The sequence below is a fragment of the Platichthys flesus genome, chromosome 10, assembly GCF_949316205.1.
Source record: "Platichthys flesus chromosome 10, fPlaFle2.1, whole genome shotgun sequence".
NCBI lineage: Eukaryota > Metazoa > Chordata > Actinopteri > Pleuronectiformes > Pleuronectidae > Platichthys > Platichthys flesus.
The window spans coordinates 5,751,846-5,773,185 of NC_084954.1; the positions used below are offsets into that span (position 1 = coordinate 5,751,846).

Sequence of the window (21,340 nt, forward strand, 5' to 3'; positions counted from 1 at the left end):
ATGTGACTGAAAATGATCAGCAAACGAATGAGGAAGAGGTGAATGGAATCAGCTACTCACAGCGTTGATGCCAGAAAGCTGCTGGGAGAGATGCATCATGAGGGCAACAAACAGCTGCTGCCTGTAGACGGAAGAGCGGATCTACGAGGGAACGCACAACAGCAAAGGATTGTCACCGGATGCCACATATATATATATATATTTTAGCTCATTGTCTGCTGTTATGCCGGATATGTATTTTTGATTCAAGAGTGCAGGAATTGTTGAGGCTCTTGAGAGAAACAACCACATCTTTGTAAGGATAGGCCGTGACAGACAGTGTATTTATCATTAATTCATTACCATATAAAACCAAAGAAGTTACTTAATCATTTATCTAATGAATGGTTGAACATTAACTGTCAGTGTACAATGGTTGCTCATTAAGGAGGATAAGTATATCAATATTTAGTCAGTTGTAATGATATATGTCAGATGGCCTCCTCCTTCTATGGAGACCCACCAAAGAGAGGATAGAGACCCGGGCCTCCTTGTCTGCCTCCTCTTTCTCTCTCCGCATCTCCTCCAGATCAGACGTGGTGTCATAAGGCCCCCTCAGACGACACAGACCTGCAACCAGACACAGTGATGGGACAAAAGAGCCTTTACAAATGACTTATTTGCAATGGTTTTTCCCTTTACTTTAATACAAGTTGCAGCACTGTAACAGAAACCCGAGCTCCAATGTTAAGACTTTAAAAAAGGCTTTGCATTAAAAAAATGTACTGCAGTAGAAGTATTCATAAATGTACTGCAAATTAAGAAAACACATGGAAATATAGAGAAAACTACTTTTGGTTGTGCACTGTGGGAAACACAAGTGCCCCACATAGGGTAAAAAGAACTTCACCAAACATCCGGACACCATTACAAAATGGTGAAGTCAACTATATAGTGATAGTGAACGATTTGAGCACCACACACGTGAGAGGGATGACTGTGTGTACTTCTTACTTGTCCGGGCCTCTTGCTCTTTGCCCAGCAAAATGTAGAGGTAGCGCGGGCTCTCGGGGCACAGAGGCAGCAGCAGGGTCTGTAACACTGCCGGAGCTCCAGACAGCCCGAGCAACAAGGGCCACATAGCATCGTTACCAAGCACAAAGTCCAAGCCTAGAACCTACACACCCACAAAGACACACACACACACACACACACACACACACACACACACACACACACACACACACACACACACACACACACACACACACACACACTTTAAATACGTCTGATGTGTTGTCAAGCCAATATGTTGCTGACTGCAGTGCATGTGTGAGAGCAGCTCACCTGGCTGATTAGGATACCGATGACAATAGCCAGCTGGTGTAACGTTCCCAGAGCCCCCCTGTAGGCCTTGGGCGCAATCTCTCCAATGTACATAGGCACAAGTCCAGATGTCAATCCTGAAACACACATCAGCAGATGAGCAATTTTGTAACCAACACTACACACAGCGCGGGGCCTTGTTCAGTGCCAAAATGTGCCTGTCGATACTTTAGTTAGCGAGTAATGGGTTCCCGTAAAAGCCACAATCACGATCTGATGTCATTTTGAAATAAATAGGCAGGTCAGGGTTAGCCTTGGGGATTCGACAACTGCAGACCACTTTGAGAGATAGGGGAGCTCTGCAGTATGTGATCAAATCCTGCAGCAGTAAAAATCATTGGCTGCTCTTGGCCCTCTCTGGAAGACGTGTTCATCTCTGGAGACTAATAATAGACCTTTACCGTCCTCCATCATGAAATGTTCCTGTTACTGCATCAGAACTCAAACAAATACTGTTTTAAAGGTCCAGTGTGTAAGATTTAGGTGAAAGGGTCCGTTAGCATAAATGGAATATATAATAATCCTAGTGATGTTTTCACTTGTGCGTTTCATCTTAATTTTAGTTTTCTTTACTCGAGACTGGACCCTATATTTAAATACTCTATATTGACATCAGGAGTGGGTCCTCTCTATGGAAGCAGCCATGTTTTTTTTTTTACTGTAGCCCAGACTGGAAAAACTAAGCACCTTTGAGTTTTTATGACAACTGAAGGCTACCACAGGTTCTCTATAATGTTTGGAAGGGTAGGGGGAGGTGAGGGGGATTCAGCTGCAACCTGCAACTTCACCACTAGGTGTCGCTGAATTCTACACGCTGAACCTTTAAGAAGAAGCGACTCTAATTTCCTTTACCTGCTTTATTTTGTACAATGATAATTAAGGCTTTCTAGTCTGCTCTACTAGGTGAAAGAGATAAAGATTAAAGATTTGTATGTTAGATACGTGAAATATATCTGATCTATCCAAGTGTAATATCGTATCATATTTGAGAATATGTTAATTTTCACTTAAATAATAAATACTTAGCTCTCAAGGAAGTAACCCTGTAGATAATGAGGACAACTTGCCTCTTCTATAGTGTATAATCTATAAACACTGGGATTTCCAATGAATTCACGTGAGTATTCGTTGAAGGTTGTAGTATATGTTTCACTGTACCACAGTAAAAGCCCATAACAGCACGGCCTGAGATGACCATAATGTGAGGTTTCCACATCCGGCACAGACCCATCAGCAGACCAGCAGCCACAGCCAGAACATTGACCATTAGCATGCCTTTCACCCTGGAAGACAGAGAGACACAACGTTGGCAGAGTGAGATGCACTGAATGAAAAAAGGAGGGGTATGTGTGCTGTGGCATGAATCCACATTGATCCGGGTTTATCTTTTACTTTGTCTCCCCTTTACTCTTTTCATTCCTGTAAAGTCTCTCATTGTGTCATCCTTCCTTTCTCACCTTCCTTTCATGTCTCCCACAAATCCCACCAGGAAGGACGATAACATGCCGCCGATGGAGAAGATTGCCACCGACAGGGACCAGTAAATGACAACAGTAGGGTGGTTTCCCACCTCTTGTTCTGTGCTGTTCTCTGGATGCACTGTGGCCCCCTCTGTCCAGACCCCCAGGGAGCGCCCATAATGCTTTTCAATGACCTATGATAGAGACATGTCAAACAAAGCTGGGCACCGAAACACTGGAGAAGAACAGACGAGCACAAAATATTCATCAACAGATACGTGAATGGATCCGTTTTGTAGTCCTGACAGTCATCATGTAACATTCATTTTTTTTTTGCCTCACAAGCAAGTCTGAACCTGTCCAAAGTTCAAGGACATGTTGATAACAGGGACGTATCTGGGATTTATTTTTAATCGAGGGCCATAAAGGGGCCACCATTTACACAGAGGCGCCAATTAAATGTTCAACATCCATGCATGATTCCTGATTCAGTAAGGTGCACCTTGAATTCATTCCTTGTTGACTGTTAGCTCTGTAACACTGCACCGGGACATCGTTATAGGTGCAGATCAGAACTTAGTGTAATGGAACACCTTATACAAGCTCTACTTGCACAGCCAATCACTGGCTCAGGTGATGTGCATGGATACAGCAACCTCCTGCTTTTGTTTAATTAAGCGAGAGACATTTTCATATAGTTCAGTTGAAAAGTTTTATGTCCTGATCATCTCCACACAGCCTGATATAGGGCTCCCCCCCCCCGCCAAGGCGCTCCACATGGACAGAGATGTAATCCACAATGCAGGGGCAGATCAATACACAAGGAAACTGGAGCAAAAGTTGCTTTTGTAGATATTGATCTCTCTGATTGTTATGTTCCCCCCGGTGCTGCAGAAAAGTATTACATGAGCATGGCTGTAAATTGGAGTAAGCATTTGGTTTCAGTTGCCTGCAAATATCAGTAAACTGAGAGGATTGACTGACCCAGCACAGGAGCGGTGTTAAAGAGAAAAGTACCTTCTGTGGTGCATTGATGACTCCAAGACTGTATCCGTACTGCAGGGAGCCCAGAGCTGCTGCGAACACAGCCAGGGCCAGCGTACCTGTCAGCTGCTGCAGGTGGTGAAGGATAACCCATTGAAATTGAATTGAATTCAACATGAATGCATGAACAGACTCATCATTTAAAATGCACACAAGCAAGAACCCGACTGTGACGCTCATCTAGACTCACATGGTGAAATCACAGATAAGAAGGACAGAGACCGGCTTTATGCACATTTAGAACTGCTTTGTGGATGTTTAAATTATGTTATATAAACATATTTGCTAAGCTGTACTTTTAAAATATGCTGTCAATATGTTAATCTCATGGAAACTCCATCAGAAATGAATTGATGACCTTCTGAGCAAAACGACGATGCAAACCAGAGAACCCACTGACTCAAAGAAACCTCTGAAGGTCTCTGAAGGTAGCAGTTTTTATGCAACCTTTAGTGGCCATAAAAAAAAGCCACAGCAATATTTGCAATTATTCCTCACACGATTCAGAATGAACAGTTATCAAATAGGAAACCTTTTAATTTGATAAAAACGTAGTGAATGCAGCAAGAACGATCTTACCTTCCCAGACTCCATGATGGGTCCAGAGTGCTTGGTGGGTAATGATCAATGAAGCTGCATGCACGATCACGCTGTGTCCACTCACTAAACGACAGACACATGCATGAACACATGCACATGGATACACACACACCACTGACAGAAGTCAAATATTACTAATCTTCTTTGAAGAAACGCCCACTTTTTTTTTTGTTCTTTTGCAAAGGGAGAAATATGATGGTGATAAATAGTTAGAAATCTATTCATGTGTTGTATTTCATGCTGGTCCATTACTAACAATGATAAAATGTATATTGCAATTATGAATGGAAATGAAAATTAGGGTTGAGTAGCCTGTGTTGCAGCTCAGATTCTCATTTCTGATCTTCCAATATATTAATGGGAGTCTCTCTCTCTCTCTCTCTCTCACATGCCCAGAAGCACTAAGTTAATGATAAACTCGAGGGGGGGGGGGGCAAAGTCTGAGGGTCGGCGCTGATAATAATGTGCTTGGCAAGCAAAACAAACAACAACAACAAAAAGAAACACAATTTCAGAATCATAATGCTCTAGTTTCATTTATTTCTCTCTTACAGCATCTCTTTTACAAAACAAATAAATCCCCAAACAGGACATTAGTAATGCTCTTTTTCAAAATAAAGAAAAACAAGAAATGAACAGAACAAAAGAATACAGTGGCTTCGTCTTTGAAAGGAGAGTTCTCAGTGTAATGACCATGTTTTTCTAATTGGAAGAGTGAATTCCACAATGGACACACACACACACACACACAGTAACAATGCCCCATACACACGTGTTCTTTAATCATACACTCGGGTGCATGCGTGCACACACACTCACACACACACACAGGGAAGACAGTGGTTTCTTCAGCTCGGCTCTTTATTGCTAAATGTTAGCCTGCTCTCCGTGACAGAGACCAGTGAACCTAACAGCTCCACAGGATCAGCTACTGCATGGACGTGTAGAAAAGTCATTGGAAATACAACAGAATGATTTCTTCAAAATTTGACAGCAAAAACAAAAAGGAAATTCAAAAGATCGTCACATAACCGTGGAGTGAGCCCATTTTTGTGCCATCTCAAATGTCTTGTAACTACAGGCCAACATGCTGCCAAACCTCCAGAGTCTCCACCAGGGGAGAAAAAGACTCATCTGCATTTCATTGCTCTCCGGCGATTGGAGGATGAGCGGGAACTCCTCCACCCTCGATAGTGTTGCAAGTTTAATACAATATGTATTAATGACTGAGCTGTGCTAAATATCTAGAGAGAAATGGCAAGGTTCTTCTATTCAGTCGCTCCTTTCAAAGAACAAATCAGGTGTAAAAAGTTGTTAAAGTCGCATCTCCGTCAGAAGAGACAAATTACATCACGTGTTAAAGTTTAAAAACTGTGTAAATTAACCACATAGGCAATTAAATCGTTATCCATGATGAGTGGTTATCTCTCTGCCTCATTTTAGTTTTGCTTACATCATGCTAGGCACTGTGCAAACAGTAAGGAGCCGAAAGTCAGAGGAGCCAATCGGAGAGGAGCGTGACACCACGAGTGCTTTTCCACGTGCGCACAAAACGTTCAGGATCGCGGCTCCTCGTACCCCCGCTCAGGTCATGTGATCATGTGCATCATCGTCTCTTACCACAGCGACACGGCTGCAGGCGTGAGAAGCCATTACCATCCACGTGTTAAAGGAAACAGAAACGTACGGCAAAACCAAACACAAATCATCCACTTATATTGCCTATTTTTCTTAAAATGCAAGTTGTTCGCAAACACCAACTCAAACCAAGAAGAAAACACCTTCGAATCTGCCTGTGAACACACTCTGCGGTGCTTTGATCGCGTTACGGTAGAAGTTCACGCCCGGAGACAGAATCACTCGAGCTTTTTTTTTCGTAGACATCAAAGTCAAACGTCCAACTTTGATCCAAACGCGAGTCATTGTGACATAGAGATAAACCCACACACACACACACACACACGCATTCACACACATATCAACACACGCTCCTGACCTCCGAGACACATGTGCTGTACATCGAGCTTCAACGGCCGACTGACTCCAAACCGTTACACAGAGAAAGAGGAGGAACGGAAGAAAAATAAACACGAGGTCGACTCCCCCGTTGAATATTACAGTATATCTGATGCAGCACCTTCAGAGTATAAAGAGTGTGATGATGAAGAGGGTGTGACACACAACGGACCAGTGGTTTCATCTTTTAAAGGGACACAAACATCATCTTTTGCATACTATATTTCGACCTGCCCGTGACGGCGAGGTCTCCCCGCTTCTCTATCAGCGAGATGCGATCGAACGCCAAGTCACAACTCAGTTTACCCGGACAGATGGCGAGAGGAGGAGGAGGAGGAGGAGGAGGAGGAGGAGGAGTGACAGAGGAGAAAGAAATCAATCAGGCTGTCTGCCTTCGCCGCCGACATCCAGAGTAGATTTGTCATCCCTCCCGGCCGCCCTCCCTGCACTGTCACATCAGAGTGTTTATTTAAATTCCTATTACACCTCACTCATCTGCTCGTCCTCCGTCCCCGGAGGCTCGGCTCTCACACGGCAGACGGGGAAAGCGAGGGAGAAATTGGACGTGTCAAAGGGCTGGGGAAAAAAGTGATGACTCGATCTAGCAGGAAGGAGCAGAGGAGGGAGAGGTAGAGGACGAGCGACAGAGGGAGGCGGGTGGTTCAAGGTGTGTTCTACAGTCGCTGAATGCACTCGTCCTCTGGCGGAGAAGAGACGGACAATGAGGGGGGGGGGGGACGAGTCACAGACAGACGGACACAGCAAGAGGGGAACACAGAGAATATTTGGAAAGTCAGTGGCACCAGTTTGCCCAGTCAGCTGAGGAAAGATGGCTTCTGTATGACACCCCCCCCGACAATACCTAGGGGGACACGTCTCTTCATTTAGAACAATGTCTTTGTTGGTTTTTCTCTACGATAGCTGTTGTTATTTTTCTTTTCTTCCGTTAGCTACAGCTTTTTTTCAGTCTCTCCAGAGTTAGAAGAGTTCACTCGCGGCCACACGGGCGCTCTGGGTTCGTTTGCGAGACGTGCCGTGAGGTCAGGGGGGGGGGGGGGGGGGGGTCGTCGGTCTGGCCAATGGGAGAGCGAGGCAGAGCGGAATGTGGGAGGAGCCATCACCAGTTCATCATGGAGTTTCTGTTGAGGGTCATGAAGAAGACTTGGCTGCTGCCTCCCGAACGCACCGATGCAAAGAACACCTGGGGAGGAAGAGGACATTACCAAATTACTGGAAAAATAATAATCACAACAAGAAATGAATCATATACTTTATGTGATTTCCTTTTATTCTATTGATTTTAATAAAGGGTATTTCTTTCATACATGTAAGTGTGTTATTGTCAGCTTTTGTTCTGCACGTATTTTGAAGTGTTTTTCATTTTGAATCACAGGAGCGGTGATGAAATAGTCTTAACCAGAGGACGCAAGTCAAAACCAGAGCAGCTCACGTATATGTCCCAGTTCCAGTCATTGTCCTCAGTGTCTTACCTTGTCATTCCGCTCACAGAGGAACTTGAGTCTCTGGGCTCTCTTGTGCATAAAGACTCCGTCCAGGTGACCCGTCTCCACGGAGCGGATCTCTATGGCTTTCTCCCCCCAGCCCATGATCTGATTGGAGTGGATATAGGCTGGAGAGGAGGAGACACAAGGCATCAGTGACAAAATAATTCAAACCAAAATTATCATTTTTTTTCTAATAAAATGTTAATAACTTTGTCCTGGTCTGTTTGTTTGTTGGTTTTTCACCATGATTACTTGGAAACTACTGGAGTTTGGGAATAATAAAGGGAATAATTACTCGATAAGGATAAAAAGAAATTACATATTGAGAGGACTGAGATATATATATATATATATATATATGAGTGTGTGTGATTCGGTGCAGCTTGGCTATATTTAAAGGGACTGCTACTGATGCATTGACCTTCATGCAAAAACAGCTCCTCATATCCACATGAGGAAGCACCAGGGGTTAGCATAGGGGTAATTATAGAAGTGTAATACCCCTGGCAGCCACAAGAGGACGATAAAGTACAAGTGGTTATTTACTGTTGATCCAGGGCTCAGCCACTTCTCATGTAAACCCTCCCTTCCTGTGTTTCCTTCACATTTTCTTCTATATTCACTCATGTTTATGTAGATCCATGTTTTCCTTCCCCCAACTTTTACCCTCACTCCCCCTCTGGAGGCGTTTCCTTCTGAGGCCTCAGTTCTTAAGACCCCTCAGTACACTTTGCATTGCGACTCACGCAAACACACAGACGCTGGAATCAGAACAGGCCTAGCATTGCACTTTAAACCTCTTAACTAAAGAGTCTGATCTTTGAGCAGTGTTTCTGCAAGCTCTTTAAATGGCTCCCCCTTTGTTATAGGAATCCATTTTAATGAACTAAATACTGTTAAATACACGGTGGTGGTGGTGGTGGTGGTGGGGGGGGACGTACCAACAGAGGTAGGCATCTCTCCCCACTGAAGCACCACGTCCTTGGTGATACGACCGTAGGTGTTCACGTACACGCCCTCGTCCTCGTAACACAGCAGCATCTCCATTCCATCGGTTTTGGGCAGCACCACGATGGCATGGGGCGTCACCTGGCTCTGGATCTAGTACAAATACAAACACGCCCACATGTTAGTAGGAATCAATTAAATCTGTTAAAACCTAAACCCCCTGTGCATCAGTGTGACAGCTCTACGTGCTTCAACACGACCAAGGCATTTAACTTTCGATGTGCGTGCCTTAATCCTCTGAAGAGCGATGCTGTGCACAGTTTGCCAAATATCAGGAAAGAAAAGTCCAAACTTTTGATTTGTAAAATAAGCAAAAAGACAAATGGTGGCACTTTTTATACGACAATAAGGAACAGGAATAACATCAGAGGAGGAGGGAAGGATGACACACATATAGACAGTGATGGATTCTGTGCACTTTACCTAAAAGTGTAGACAAACCTGAGTCTCAGAGCGACGTTAGGAATGGAGCACGACAAGGATCATATAAGTACAAGAAGTGAGTGAAACGGTTGTGAAAAAAACTCATCTTTCTCCACAAGAAGCTTTAAAATGGCGTTTAGGTACCTCTTCCTCTGGCCACGTTAAAGGAGACATATTCTGCTCATATTCAGAGTCTTAATTTTGATTTGTGTTAATACTTGGAAAACTTTACAGGCTCTAATGTTCAGAAAACACATCACTGTCCTCAGCTCCTCTTTTCAGCCTCTGTCTGAAACACTTGGTTTTAGTCCTCGTCTCTACAGCTCTGATTGGCTGTAGCCGCGTCTTCATTGTACAGGGCTGCATCCTTCAGAGGACGTGGCGGGACACATATAAGTCCGTCCGTTCTATAGGACAATTTCCGTGATTGGCGTCTCCAGCCCCCCGCCCTTCCGTGCTTCCTGTTGCAGTTGGACATGATGACAAAGTCTTGAAGCCCCTTTGTTTTTTATATGTGTTGTGTACAACTAGATGTTCAATTTAGCCAGATACTTAAGCACTGGTTGCCGATGCTATTAACTCAAAGTGCAAGGAATCCTGTGAAATTTCGGGCTTGACGAGCTGCCAGCCCTTCTTTATGCAAATGTGAGGAATCTTGATGTGACAGATCAGAATAATGCACAAGTATCGACACAACTACTGACGAGGTGTTTCACAAGCTTCGGTCTTTTCTGCAGGCGAGAGAAGCTTCTCTTTGTTTTATTTACCGCTGTCTTGTTTTTGACTTTGCAGAACTTGTACATGCACACAAATCTTAAAGCACATCAGAGGAAAGAAAAACTGAAAAAGCATAATATGTCTCCTTATATTAAATATGACAAGGTAATGTTACTAATACTGTGGTGTGATTGATCGCTGAGATTGAGCGTTTGAAGTTTTAATTAAATAAATATGCCTGAAACATCTCCTGGCAGCAGACCCATCTTTGGTCTGCGGTTAAGATGAGTTTTTTTCACACCAACTGATTTTTAAGCGAGGTTATCCATTAGTGTCTACACCTAATGAACCGTACTGGACATGGACACAGTGCGTCTCTGCATCTTCTACGAGGTTTTGCTAGGGATCTAGTGATCTAGTCTAGGAGGTGGAGGACAGGACGTCACCTTCGTTCGTTTGGCACACTGCAGGAGAGAAGTCAGGAAGAGGAGAGAGAGGAAGCACGGATGAAAGGTTGAAACAGGAAGTCCATCACCTCAGAGGTCATGAAAAAATGTCAACACAAGCTCCATGGTGTGTCCACTCGGACGGCTGGCACATGTGCGTGTGTCCTCCTCTTTGCATTAGGTGGTTTAGATTTACTGAAATGTGGCCATAACATCATCAGGAGTTTGGCATTTGAACTAATTGGAGTAAAAGCATGAGATTAGTGATGCCACCATGGAAAAAAAACACTAATCTGCCTCATGAAACAAAAACTGATTCATTCAGCACGTAAACAGAAGTACTGATGGTCCATCTCGCCTCCATGAGTCCAATTCAAGCTGAGACGGTGGGGGGGGAAGTGTAAAGAAACAGAACATGTTGATTTCAGGAAACACAATTATTGAAGATTTACAGACGCACATGTAGAAACGCAGCTCCGCACTTACATGTGAGGGGATGTAGATGTCGTAAGGGTTGCCCGAGTCCACGTCGATGACATGGAAGCCCACGCTGGAGCCATAGATGACCTTTAACCTCTGGCCCTCCTCCACCGTCAGGTCAACAAGCTGGGGACGGTGCTGCAGCTCGGTGAATGACTGAAAAACGATGGAGAGATGGATCAGGTGGATGAGGTTGGAGGTGGATGAAGGAGTTCAGGAGCCGCTGAGGAGCAAGTGATCACTTTCATACCTTGAAGGCCATGAACTTGTGGTAGGGTTTGGGAGCCCAGGCGTAGATTTCCACTGAGTTCTTCAGAGCGATCACCAGGAACTTGATCCTCTCATATTTTACTGCAGGTATAAAGACACAAAGACGAGTTCACACGGATTCATTTTAAAGCTTATTTCAATGGACAAAAGCGTCATGCATATAAAATTTGATTTATTAAAGGATATGATGCTTTAAAAACAGTTATAGATAATATTTTACCACTATAGAATAAGTTTTTTGTGTTTATGTCACAGACACATCTGCAGAACATTTACCCACTTACAAGAATCAGTGAGCCAACACACAAACATGCACAGAGATACACAAATACGTACCAACTTTATAATGCACACAGCCCTCAAGCTCGCCGACTGTAATCCAACCCTGCTTCTTTTCTACCTCAGGGTCGTTGTGTAATATTCGGTTCCTCAGCCAGGACAAGTAGTAGACACGCAACTTGTTCTTTTTCCCTGAGAGAGGAGGGACGGGAGGAGAAAGAGAGCGATGAGATCAAATTCACTGGAACGAAGTGACAAAACCCTAAAGTAGAATAAATAAGAAACCTATTCAGCCGTAACCGGGCACACACAAAGGCAGATTATCGAGGAATTCAATTTTTTACTTTCAGAAGAATGGAATGGAAAATTTACGTGGTAGACAGGAGGTTCAAAAAAGAAAAACAAGATGAGGGTAGTGCTTTTTTCCCCGTCTGCCTATCTTTAAGTTTATATACTGTATGCTTTACATTGTTAGGGTTTAATAGAATAAATCTATTAAAGCTAGAAATGCCGCACTGCAGTTTCTATGCCTCCCCAAACCACTGCAGTTTCATTGGGTCTCTGTGACCTTTCACAACTTAGATCTTTCAGAAGAAATTCCCGAAAAGACAGAGTTGAGATATCACGTCCGAAAGGCCCAAAACATGTCTTGAACACCACAAATCAAATCAATTCATCAGTGAGTCTAAATTAACATTTGCACCAAATTTGAGGAAATTCCCTCAAGGCTTTCTTGAGATCCCATGTTCACAAGGCACAGTGACCTTGACCGTTAACCATCCCTGCATCTAATGAAAGAAACTTGAGGATGTGTGTGTGTGTGTGTGTGTGTGTGTGTGTGTGTGTGTGTGTGTGTGTGTGTGTGTGTGTGTGTGTGTGTGTGTGTGTGTGTGTCAGACCTACCAGATATGGTGACCAGCACGTTGAGCCCCTCCAACACATCCATCTGCAGGAAGCGCCGCCTGGTGATGAGGTTATAGACTTTGCCCTGCCCGCTGCGGTCAAGCAGCATCAGACCATTCTCTGTCCCCACCAGCAGGTTCACACCTACACACACACACACACACAGTACATAGAAGAGTTAGAGGCACACACACACACACACAAACAGAGGTGGTGATATGGTTCTGTGGTGGGGGAGGAGAGAAGATGCAGCCCCTCACCCCACAGCGCAGCACACAGGATCTCAGAGGTGAAGCGCTTCTTGTATTTGCGGATCTCCGGCGTGTCGCTGTGCGGCCGGATGTTTGTGGGGTTGACGTTGACCACGGAGATCTTTCTGGCCTCGTTCAGTCGGGCCTGCTCCTGCCTCATCAGCTCGTTCTCAAACATGGCTGCGGCACCACAGGAGAAGAGGACGAGGGGGAAAGAGATGAGGAGACGTGTGATTTTCTTTTATTATGAAATAAAACAGATGCTAATGAACCATGTGACCCAAAGTGTCCGTAGGTTTTCTGTACCTGTCGCTGAGTTGTCATCGTCATTGTCGCTTGGGGATGTTTGATAGACACGAGGATCGACGAATGGGGTGAAAGAGGATTTGGACCCGCCCACACCAAACTGTAAATAAAAACAGTTTGATAATCGTCAACATTAGAAATTTCTCCTGAATTTGAAGATATTTTGAACGTGTGTTTCATTCATTGGTCTGCACCCAGGGAAGGGGGTGAAGGTGTGTGTGTGTTGCTGCTTCACCTCGGCCATGTCGCTCAGCTCCTGCAGGGCGGAGGTGGGCGTGGCCGACGGAGAGTTGCTCTGCTGGACGAGGTCAGGCAGGTTACCGTGATTCCCAAACCCGTTGCTCTCCGTGTGGCCTCCTCGTCTCCTCTCCTCGGCCTGAGAGACAGAAAGAGACAGAAAAGAGGGTGGAGATAAAAGATGAACCCAGGTGGTATCCTATCTATTACATTTAGATTATGTATGTATTTCTTTATTAGATATATTTTGTTCAGGAAAGTGAGGACGTGAGTAGAAATGAAAGATGTGTGAAAGAAGAGATTTTGTTTGATTCATTCAAGTCCAAGTGGCTTTTGTATGTGTATGTGTGTGTATGTGTGTGTGTGCGCGTGTGTGTGTGTGTGTGTGTTTGTGTGTGTGTGTGTGCACATATCATCACCTCTCTCATCACTAGAGTGCCGTCCTTGGAGCTGTTATAGGCATCTCCCAGAGAGCTCTCTGTCAGCCCTCCATACGACTCACCACTACTCTTCGCCGGTGGCCTGCAGGACACACACAGACACACACACACACACAGAAAATAGACAAAGATCAGATCATTAGCAAAAGCAATTCTGTTATAAACTGTACCGACAAGGTCGTGGCATGGTGGCATATTCCAAACACATAGATATCACAGAGAAAGAGGACTCACATGATGCGGGGGATGTCACTAACAGCCACCGTCCCATCATGTCCCACTGTCTCCCCGTCTTCATCGCTGCTGTCTGAGTCATCACTCGAAGACGAGTAGTCCGTCACCTTCATCAGAGGAACAGGCAGAAATGAACGTGTGATGAAGAGAACAGCTCAGAAACAGCTTTGTGATAAGACTGTAATTATCAGGGTTGGACTTAAATTAAATCCTAAACTCATTTGGACTCATTTTCTAAAATATTTGCGCTTTGACAGTGGAATCATTTTCTGACCACTAGTACTGATATGGAGCTAATTCTCATCAGTTTGCTACTTTTGCATCGTAGACACACACAGCTGCACACACAGAAAATGCGATATATATATTTATGCAGTGGATTTCAAGATATTATCAATCTACAGTTGGATGTTCAGATGCATATTATGTAGCACCAGTACTGCAAACCAGCAAACAGGTTGAAAAATACAGGGATTCCCCCTTAAAGTGTATCAGAGATTACCATCATTATGCAAAAGTTCAAAAGGCAAAAACTCTGTAAAGCTAAATTAAACCAAGAGTAGAGTAGTTTATAATAGTGGGTTGTTGTTTTGTTACATTTTTTAAACATTACAGATTTTGGTTGTCCGAGGAAAATGGGTTTTATGTTTTATGCTGATGATGACATCTTTTATTTAACTGATGAAGAACATTGAAGTAAAAAAAAGTGTGCTCTTATTTTTACATTTCAAGTAAAAAGAAATGTGTATTTTCTTACTCACAGTTCAAAAAAAGTATTCTCCATTTTTCCCAGTGTATTTATGGATATTTATGATAAAGATTATGGTTAAATAGTAAAACATCAGACCTCAGTTACATTTCTTCGTCGTAGGAGTTTGATGATGATATTTTAGGAATAACTGATGTAGATATATTACTTTGTAGTTTCTGAAAATAAAACTTCCTCATGCAGTACCTTGACTGGAGGTCTGCTGCCCTCCTCCACCCTCAGCTCTCTGAGCTCCTTTGCCAATGCACTCAGGTCCTAAAAAGACAGAAGAGGAGACACGAGCAGAGTTATTCAATTCAGCATCATCAGAAACCAAGAGGCTGATTTACATTCAAGAGCGGGGGGGAGCAGAGGAGGGCAAACAGTTCGACAAAGCATCAGCATCGTGACAAAAAGGACAACTGATCCGTCGTCACACACAAACATCCCGGCCTGTAAAAATAGCTTTTCCTGGAACAAGAGTGCTTATCTGAGACCACTTAATTTTTTTCGGGGCTTAGCAACTCTTAATTTTTTTGTGAAATGCAGAGAGTGATCACAGACGAGCACTTTTGTCTCTCGCCACATCACAAGCAAGTATTACAGGTCGTAAGAAGCTCTACTGGAGGGCGGCGTCATTCCGCACCCCCCTCCACCCAGCATTCCCATTCCAACTGTTTCCCTCCCCATTCAAACCCGGCCGATGGATCAGACCAAGTCATGCAGACGGGGGTGGGGTGGGGTAGGGGTAGGGGGGGGGGGCCGTCATACACGGTGGGCTTACCAGCTCCTCCTGACCAGTAACAGTGACAACAAAGAAACAGGAGAAGAGATTTAGAAAGTGTTCAGGTGCTTGGCAGGACAGGTTACACACACACACGCACACACACACGCACACCACATGCATGGATATACCAGCATAAGCTTGCATCCACATACACACTCTCTCTCAGGTATGTGTGTAGAAGCACACATGCACCGCTGCCGCCAATTACAGCCCCTGACTCTTTCCAAGTTGAAAAGGAAAGAAACTGTCATTGTTCTGTGAAAGCATCTCCGCCATGCCAGGGTAAAAAGAGGGTCTCTGAAGATGGAGGCCAAAAGGGGGAGAACCGGGATTTAAAAAGAAAAGGGGGACTCAAGTGTCACTAACCTCGTCTATGGCTTTCTTATAGCTCTGAAGAACGAGAGCAGAAAGAGAGAGAGAGAGAGAGATGCAGAGGAGGAGAGAAAGCAAGACAGAACCAGATGAACAGCAGGAAAAAGGGGACGAGAGACCTGTAGAAGAATCCCGGAGAGGAGGTTGCTTTGACCGTGTGTGTGTTTGTGTGTGTGTCTGTTGTGTGACTCACTGCAGGTCTGCTGGGTCTGGCTGATTCGCGGCCCTCCTCCTGTTTGGCCTTGGCCTCCTGATTGGCTCCTGGAGGGGATCCTTCCTGCTTGGTTTGACCTGACAACAAGACGGCAATTACACATTTGACCTAGAAAACCAAGCGTCGTCATAATCAGCTAAATGTGAGCGGTGATTTAAAAAAGATTAGTTTAAAAAGGGTTCAAGCGTTTATCTGTCTAAAAGGTTTCAGTTTAAATGTGTCCTATATTAGTTTTTCATAAACCACACTGCTATTTTAGGCGATTTTGTGTTTCTACCATTTTCTATTCTTCTCATTTCGGGCATATTTATGGCCAACACCTTTGCAAACACCAAACAAACATCCTACCCCACCTCTACCTGTCTTTATGCCATGTGTTTGTCAGAGGGAGAACCGTGCATATCTTAGACATCTCCCTGGCCTGGTGTTTGACACATCGCTCCACGCCTCCCTCTATCGCCCTCCCTCATTTCCTCTCCCCTGTCTCGCTGGAGGCGGAGAGCAACAGGGCAGATCAGACGGGTTGATCAGAGCAGAACTGCGACTGACAAAGTCCCGCTGATAGCCGCTGTCAGGGAACCTGGGCGTTTGTGTGTTTCTCGTACACACACTGGTTTTTTTAAGTTAAGGGTGAAGGTGAATTTGCCAGTTTGGGTGTGCGCATGTGTGTGTTCTTGTGGGTTTCAGAGTGTGTGAGAGTGCGTGTTTGCACCTCTCCTCTCGGCTGAGCCTCCCTGAGATGAAGGGGAGGAGGAAGACGACGAGTTGGAGGAGGTTCTTTGCAGCATGGCGTCCAGAGAGAGCTCAGAGCGCCGCAGGTCGGGGTTACTGGAACAGGAAGAAACTATCAGTTCCACTCATTTCTCAGTTCTTCTACAATTAAATACATATTTACATATAAGACATACAGATATAGACATAGTAGAAATGCAAGATTGACCTCCTCTGCTATGTTTCATCGTCTTTTTTATAAAAAAATTATGACATTTTGTTGAGGCATGGAAGAAGCCTTTGAATAGTGCATGCAATACTTTTCATTTTCTTTATTTTACTTTTCTTCCTCCAAACACCCTTCTAGTCCTAAATGCTTTTCAATAAACTGTAGTATATATAGTGTATTAATATCTATTATAAAGTTGCAGGGGATTTATTAAAGAAAGAAAACACAAAATGTGAATAAACTACAACTGTTATGGTGTTAAAAAAAACTGCATTAAAGCAATTTGACAGATTTACTGCAACTATTTGCTTCTTCATCACCAGTTGGGAAATGAGATCAGTTTTTCCCCATTTTTTTTTATTAAATATTAAACATTTTATAGCAGTTTAGCAAATTAAAAAAGTTTAAAGTGTCTTAATGGCTGATTGATGCTATAACTGTGTCTTCAGATGTTAAGTTTAGACTTCAGAGGTGTGCGTGTGCTAGTGTGAGCTTCACCTGGCGCGTATGAGCTGAGAACCCGTGCGAGGGCCAAGACCCACTCCTCCGTTCGGGGAGTTCTTCCTCACCAGGGCTGGGGAGATGGAAGTGGTTCTCTGGGGGACCTGAACACACACAAACACACACAAACACACACAGACAATGTTTAATCCCCTCGTAATGAGTTCAGAGCTCGGATCAATGACGTTTTTTTCTTAATGTGATATCATAACATTCACTGGCTTGTAAGCGATACACCTGCCCCTGGTGGAGAAAGGCCAACAGAGTCTAATCAGAATTAAAATCACAGGGTCGGAGAAGGAAGCATTTCACATCGTGTTTGTGTTTCCGAGTCAACAGCTTAATCCCGGCAGCATTTTTCAAATTCTGCACAAGCTGATTAAATCCCTGCAAAGCCGACTCCTCTCGCTGTAATTTCAACATCCCCTCTTTTACCTCGTGGGACTGGAGAGGATAACATTGTGTGCAGAATTACACATCACAGCCCCGGTCCATTTCAAAACCCCAACAAATGAGAGGAAAACTAGAGGCAATGGAATCAGCACTGGAATGTGATTAGCTTGATGTGCGTGACGAGGCTTGTTTATGTATCAACGATTTCATATTTCTTTCCGGCAAGATGTTTTTTAAAGACATAGAAATGCATTGATTGATTGTAATTGATTATTTTATTTGTTGTTTTCCTTGATATATTTGTATTGGCTGGTTTGAATGAATAAAATAAACAATACATTTGCTTTGTTCTGTCTTTGACCCTCTGACCTTTGGTGGCATGTCCTCCTCTCTCAGCCACGCAGTCCTGTCCCGCTCTCGATCCCGGTCTCGGTCCCGATCGCGCTCCTCCCTGCCGGCGATGCGGAGCTGTGGCCCCGGGGTGTCGGAGGTGGGGTCCGAGTTCTGCCGGGGCATCTCGGGCCTGGGGGACCCCGCGCTGACGCCCTCGCTCAGAACCGAACCCGTCTGCTCCTGCAGAGACTGCGAGCCGGACATGGAGCTGGAGTGGGTCTTCACTGGAACCAGGTGAGCCATCTGCGGGACGGAGAGAGAGAGAGAGAAGGTAACGTGAAGGGAGGGAGTCAGGTACATCGAGCATGGCACAGATAGAGATACGGGGGATTAAAGGAGAGGAGGTGGGATGGAGCCGTATTCAGCCGTGTTGAGAGGTTTAGAGAAAGGCAATGAGAAAAATGTTGAGGCAGGAGTGATGAAGGAGAAGAGCAGAGGTGGAGAGAGAGCCAGTCAGTTTGGGAGAAGAAGGTAAAGATGGCAGCAGAGACCGAAAAGAGAAAAAGAAGGCATAGAGAACAGAGCAGAGGAAGGACGTTGGAGTTTCAGGAGATTCATTAAAAAGGTGTGGATGGAGATTTGTCAGGACATGCCGGAGACAAAAGATGTGAAAGAGAGAAAGAGAGAGAGACTGACTAACATTAAGGCACGGACTTTTTTTTAATCATAAGGCACAAGGAACAAGGAGGTTTGTTTGTTCATCATTTCTTGGAAACATTGGTCCCCTGGATACACACCCACCGTTTCACATGTGCACACTCTCACACACACACACACCTGTGGTTCGACGGCGCGGTGGATGGGTGGGGTGCGGGCGGGCTGCATGCCCCCGCTGCTGAAGGACTCGGAGCGGGGAGGGAGGGAGGGGTCGGAGATGCGGTTGGACACTTTGTGCTGCAGCGCCGGGGAGCTCTGCCGGTTCAGCTTAGATCGCTCCTCCACCTGGGACAGGTCACACACTACGGTCACTCACAGCCCGGCACACACTTCACCAATCACCACGCTCGATCTACTGCGGGTATCAAACCCAACCCCCCCTACCCCATGCATCCCTATCAGCCACCAGACGTCGCCCAGGCTCTGTGGGACAGCAACCACAATGTGACACGTAACAGATCTGGAATGAATGTTGATGATTTATTGTATTTTTAAATCGTGTGTGTGTCTGATTATGCATTTATCCGTTTGCCAGAAGCTTTTGTCCAAAGTGATTCACTCACGAACTGTCAAGGGTTCATGAGGGAGAAGCCGCCTTGCAAGTTAATGCACGGCTCTCACGTGAGTAAAGAAAAGTTTGTGACTCAAGATTGAACTTGCACTGAGAAATTGAATTGGACATCTGGGTTGTGTTGTTGTAATGTGCATTTAAAGTATCTCTTTGAGGAGTTACACAACCCCAGACTTCTGCTAAATAAAACCCTGATTAAAGACTCTTATCTTATATCTGGGAAGTCGAGGAGGCCAGCATGTTTTGGCTTTAGATTTTTCCTCTTTTTCTACCACCATCTGTCTTTTGATTGTTTTCTGTCCCCATCTGTTTATGCACTAATGTGTGTCTCCGTGTCCCACATACAGCAGAGGACTAAAGACGTCTGATGGCTGCGGGGAAAGGTCAAGACCGATCTCTAATCTCCTACAGCAGACGCCACGTTCAGACTACAATCATGGATTTGAACGGGTGCATCCGAAACCATTGATTGTTTTGAGCACTGGAGCGTTTGAGTTGACTGTTTCCACCAAGTTTTGGGAGAGCGCATGTGTGTCAAATCCAACACAGACTGAATCTCTGTGTGTGAGTGAGGAAGGCAAAAAGCTCCTCTTGCCAGGGTAATCAGATTATCAGATTATCTGCTGTGCTGCAAGAGAAGGCTCCCAGGAATGCTCCCAGCTGCCTGAATCACACTTTTCACTATAAACAATCTACTCAGCGGCCTGCGGAGGCTTGAGTCATGGCTCAGAGGGGCATAGTGTCAATAGCCCCCCAGGTAAACACGCGTGTGCAGCGGGAACTATCCCCCTTTTCTGAAGCTTTCTGTAATTCCACATGAGCTCATAATCTAGAGGAATTACTCGAGATTATGACTTGGGTCGGAACAAGTATGATATACTCTGTCAGTCCTCAAATCTGTGTTAGTTACCCTCTAGGGACCCAACTATCACATCTATGGTTGCAGAAAAAATACTTCGGGAACTTTATTTCTTCACAACGCACAGAGAACCGTTAGGAAACAAACAATTGATTCAGGAGATCGAAGAGTTTGATCTGTGGAGGCAGTTTGTGATCAAAGTTAGCATTTACATCAGCTGACCTACAAGAGAAAGAAAGATTTCTATTAGAGGATCCCTTCACAGGAGAAAAACCTTTCGGGTGGTGCTGCTAAGATCTTTGAAGTCTTTGTCACAACTCTACCACCCAAAAGCTCTTTCTGCCATGGCAGAGATACTAAGAGATGGAAAAACCGAGCATGGGGAGGAAGTTAATTACGACCTCTGCTGCATCTACGCAAAGAAAGGACAGAGAAAAGAGAGATGGAGGACAACGGCTTCCTCGTTTGTTAGAAGGATCCCATCACCACTTGGCCAGCACCCATCACCAAGCCTGGATTTAATCGAGTGGTTGACTAACCTACAAGGCAGTTGGTGTGGGCGGGTGTGTCCCTGATGAAGCAGGGCTTGCCATGGGGCATTGTGGGATATAGGGTGATGAGGGTCACAATGGGGCCGGCAGGGTGGGGGCTTAATACAGGGTGGGGGTGGACAAATTGGGGGGGGTATGAGATGATCCCCTGCACCTCTTCTCTGGATTTTCTTCCCACTAGATTATTTTCGGTCTCTGTGTGTGAGTGTGGAAGTCATATTTGGACGCACAATAACTTTGATAAAATGTGAATAAGCAGTGCCCTGCAGTCAATGGAGGCGGGAGCTGCAATGCCTAACCCTAACCCGAATAAACTGTATTTTGAAAAAGCTGTGAAATGGGGCTTTAAGTATTCTGTCGATAAGTAAAC

At 44.8% G+C, this 21,340-nt stretch overlaps 2 protein-coding genes across 15 annotated transcripts in view; both read right to left on the reverse strand.

Moving 5' to 3' along the window:
* The window catches only part of slc2a2 (solute carrier family 2 member 2), a 43,000-nt gene extending 38,393 nt beyond the window's left edge, over positions 1-4,607 (reverse strand). Inside the window, exons 1-8 of the mRNA XM_062397718.1 lie at positions 4,449-4,607; positions 3,843-3,938; positions 2,823-3,019; positions 2,524-2,648; positions 1,327-1,442; positions 994-1,156; positions 503-609; positions 61-141 (exon numbers count right to left, since the gene is read on the reverse strand). Of these exons, the coding sequence (XP_062253702.1) occupies positions 61-141; positions 503-609; positions 994-1,156; positions 1,327-1,442; positions 2,524-2,648; positions 2,823-3,019; positions 3,843-3,938; positions 4,449-4,463 (900 nt within the window). The 5' untranslated portion in view covers positions 4,464-4,607. The remainder of the gene's footprint in view (positions 1-60; positions 142-502; positions 610-993; positions 1,157-1,326; positions 1,443-2,523; positions 2,649-2,822; positions 3,020-3,842; positions 3,939-4,448) is intronic.
* Positions 4,608-4,989: 382 nt separating this feature from the next.
* tnika (TRAF2 and NCK interacting kinase a) overlaps positions 4,990-21,340 on the reverse strand; it is a 56,092-nt gene continuing 39,741 nt past the window's right edge. For 3 of the 14 annotated variants that reach the window (XM_062397724.1, XM_062397719.1, XM_062397727.1), the window contains 20 exons: positions 19,110-19,274; positions 18,309-18,575; positions 17,544-17,650; positions 16,818-16,933; positions 16,085-16,182; positions 15,886-15,909; positions 14,940-15,008; positions 13,985-14,091; positions 13,730-13,832; positions 13,309-13,449; positions 13,074-13,173; positions 12,777-12,947; positions 12,517-12,660; positions 11,671-11,805; positions 11,315-11,415; positions 11,071-11,220; positions 10,585-10,602; positions 8,932-9,091; positions 7,976-8,115; positions 4,990-7,686 (listed from right to left, as the gene is read on the reverse strand). In XM_062397724.1, the coding sequence (XP_062253708.1) occupies positions 7,603-7,686; positions 7,976-8,115; positions 8,932-9,091; positions 10,585-10,602; positions 11,071-11,220; positions 11,315-11,415; positions 11,671-11,805; positions 12,517-12,660; positions 12,777-12,947; positions 13,074-13,173; positions 13,309-13,449; positions 13,730-13,832; positions 13,985-14,091; positions 14,940-15,008; positions 15,886-15,909; positions 16,085-16,182; positions 16,818-16,933; positions 17,544-17,650; positions 18,309-18,575; positions 19,110-19,274 (2,400 nt within the window). In that variant the 3' untranslated portion in view covers positions 4,990-7,602. The remainder of the gene's footprint in view (positions 7,687-7,975; positions 8,116-8,931; positions 9,092-10,584; positions 10,603-11,070; positions 11,221-11,314; positions 11,416-11,670; positions 11,806-12,516; positions 12,661-12,776; positions 12,948-13,073; positions 13,174-13,308; positions 13,450-13,729; positions 13,833-13,984; positions 14,092-14,939; positions 15,009-15,885; positions 15,910-16,084; positions 16,183-16,817; positions 16,934-17,543; positions 17,651-18,308; positions 18,576-19,109; positions 19,275-21,340) is intronic. The other 11 variants (XM_062397726.1, XM_062397725.1, XM_062397729.1 and 8 more) reach the window with 6 other exon arrangements.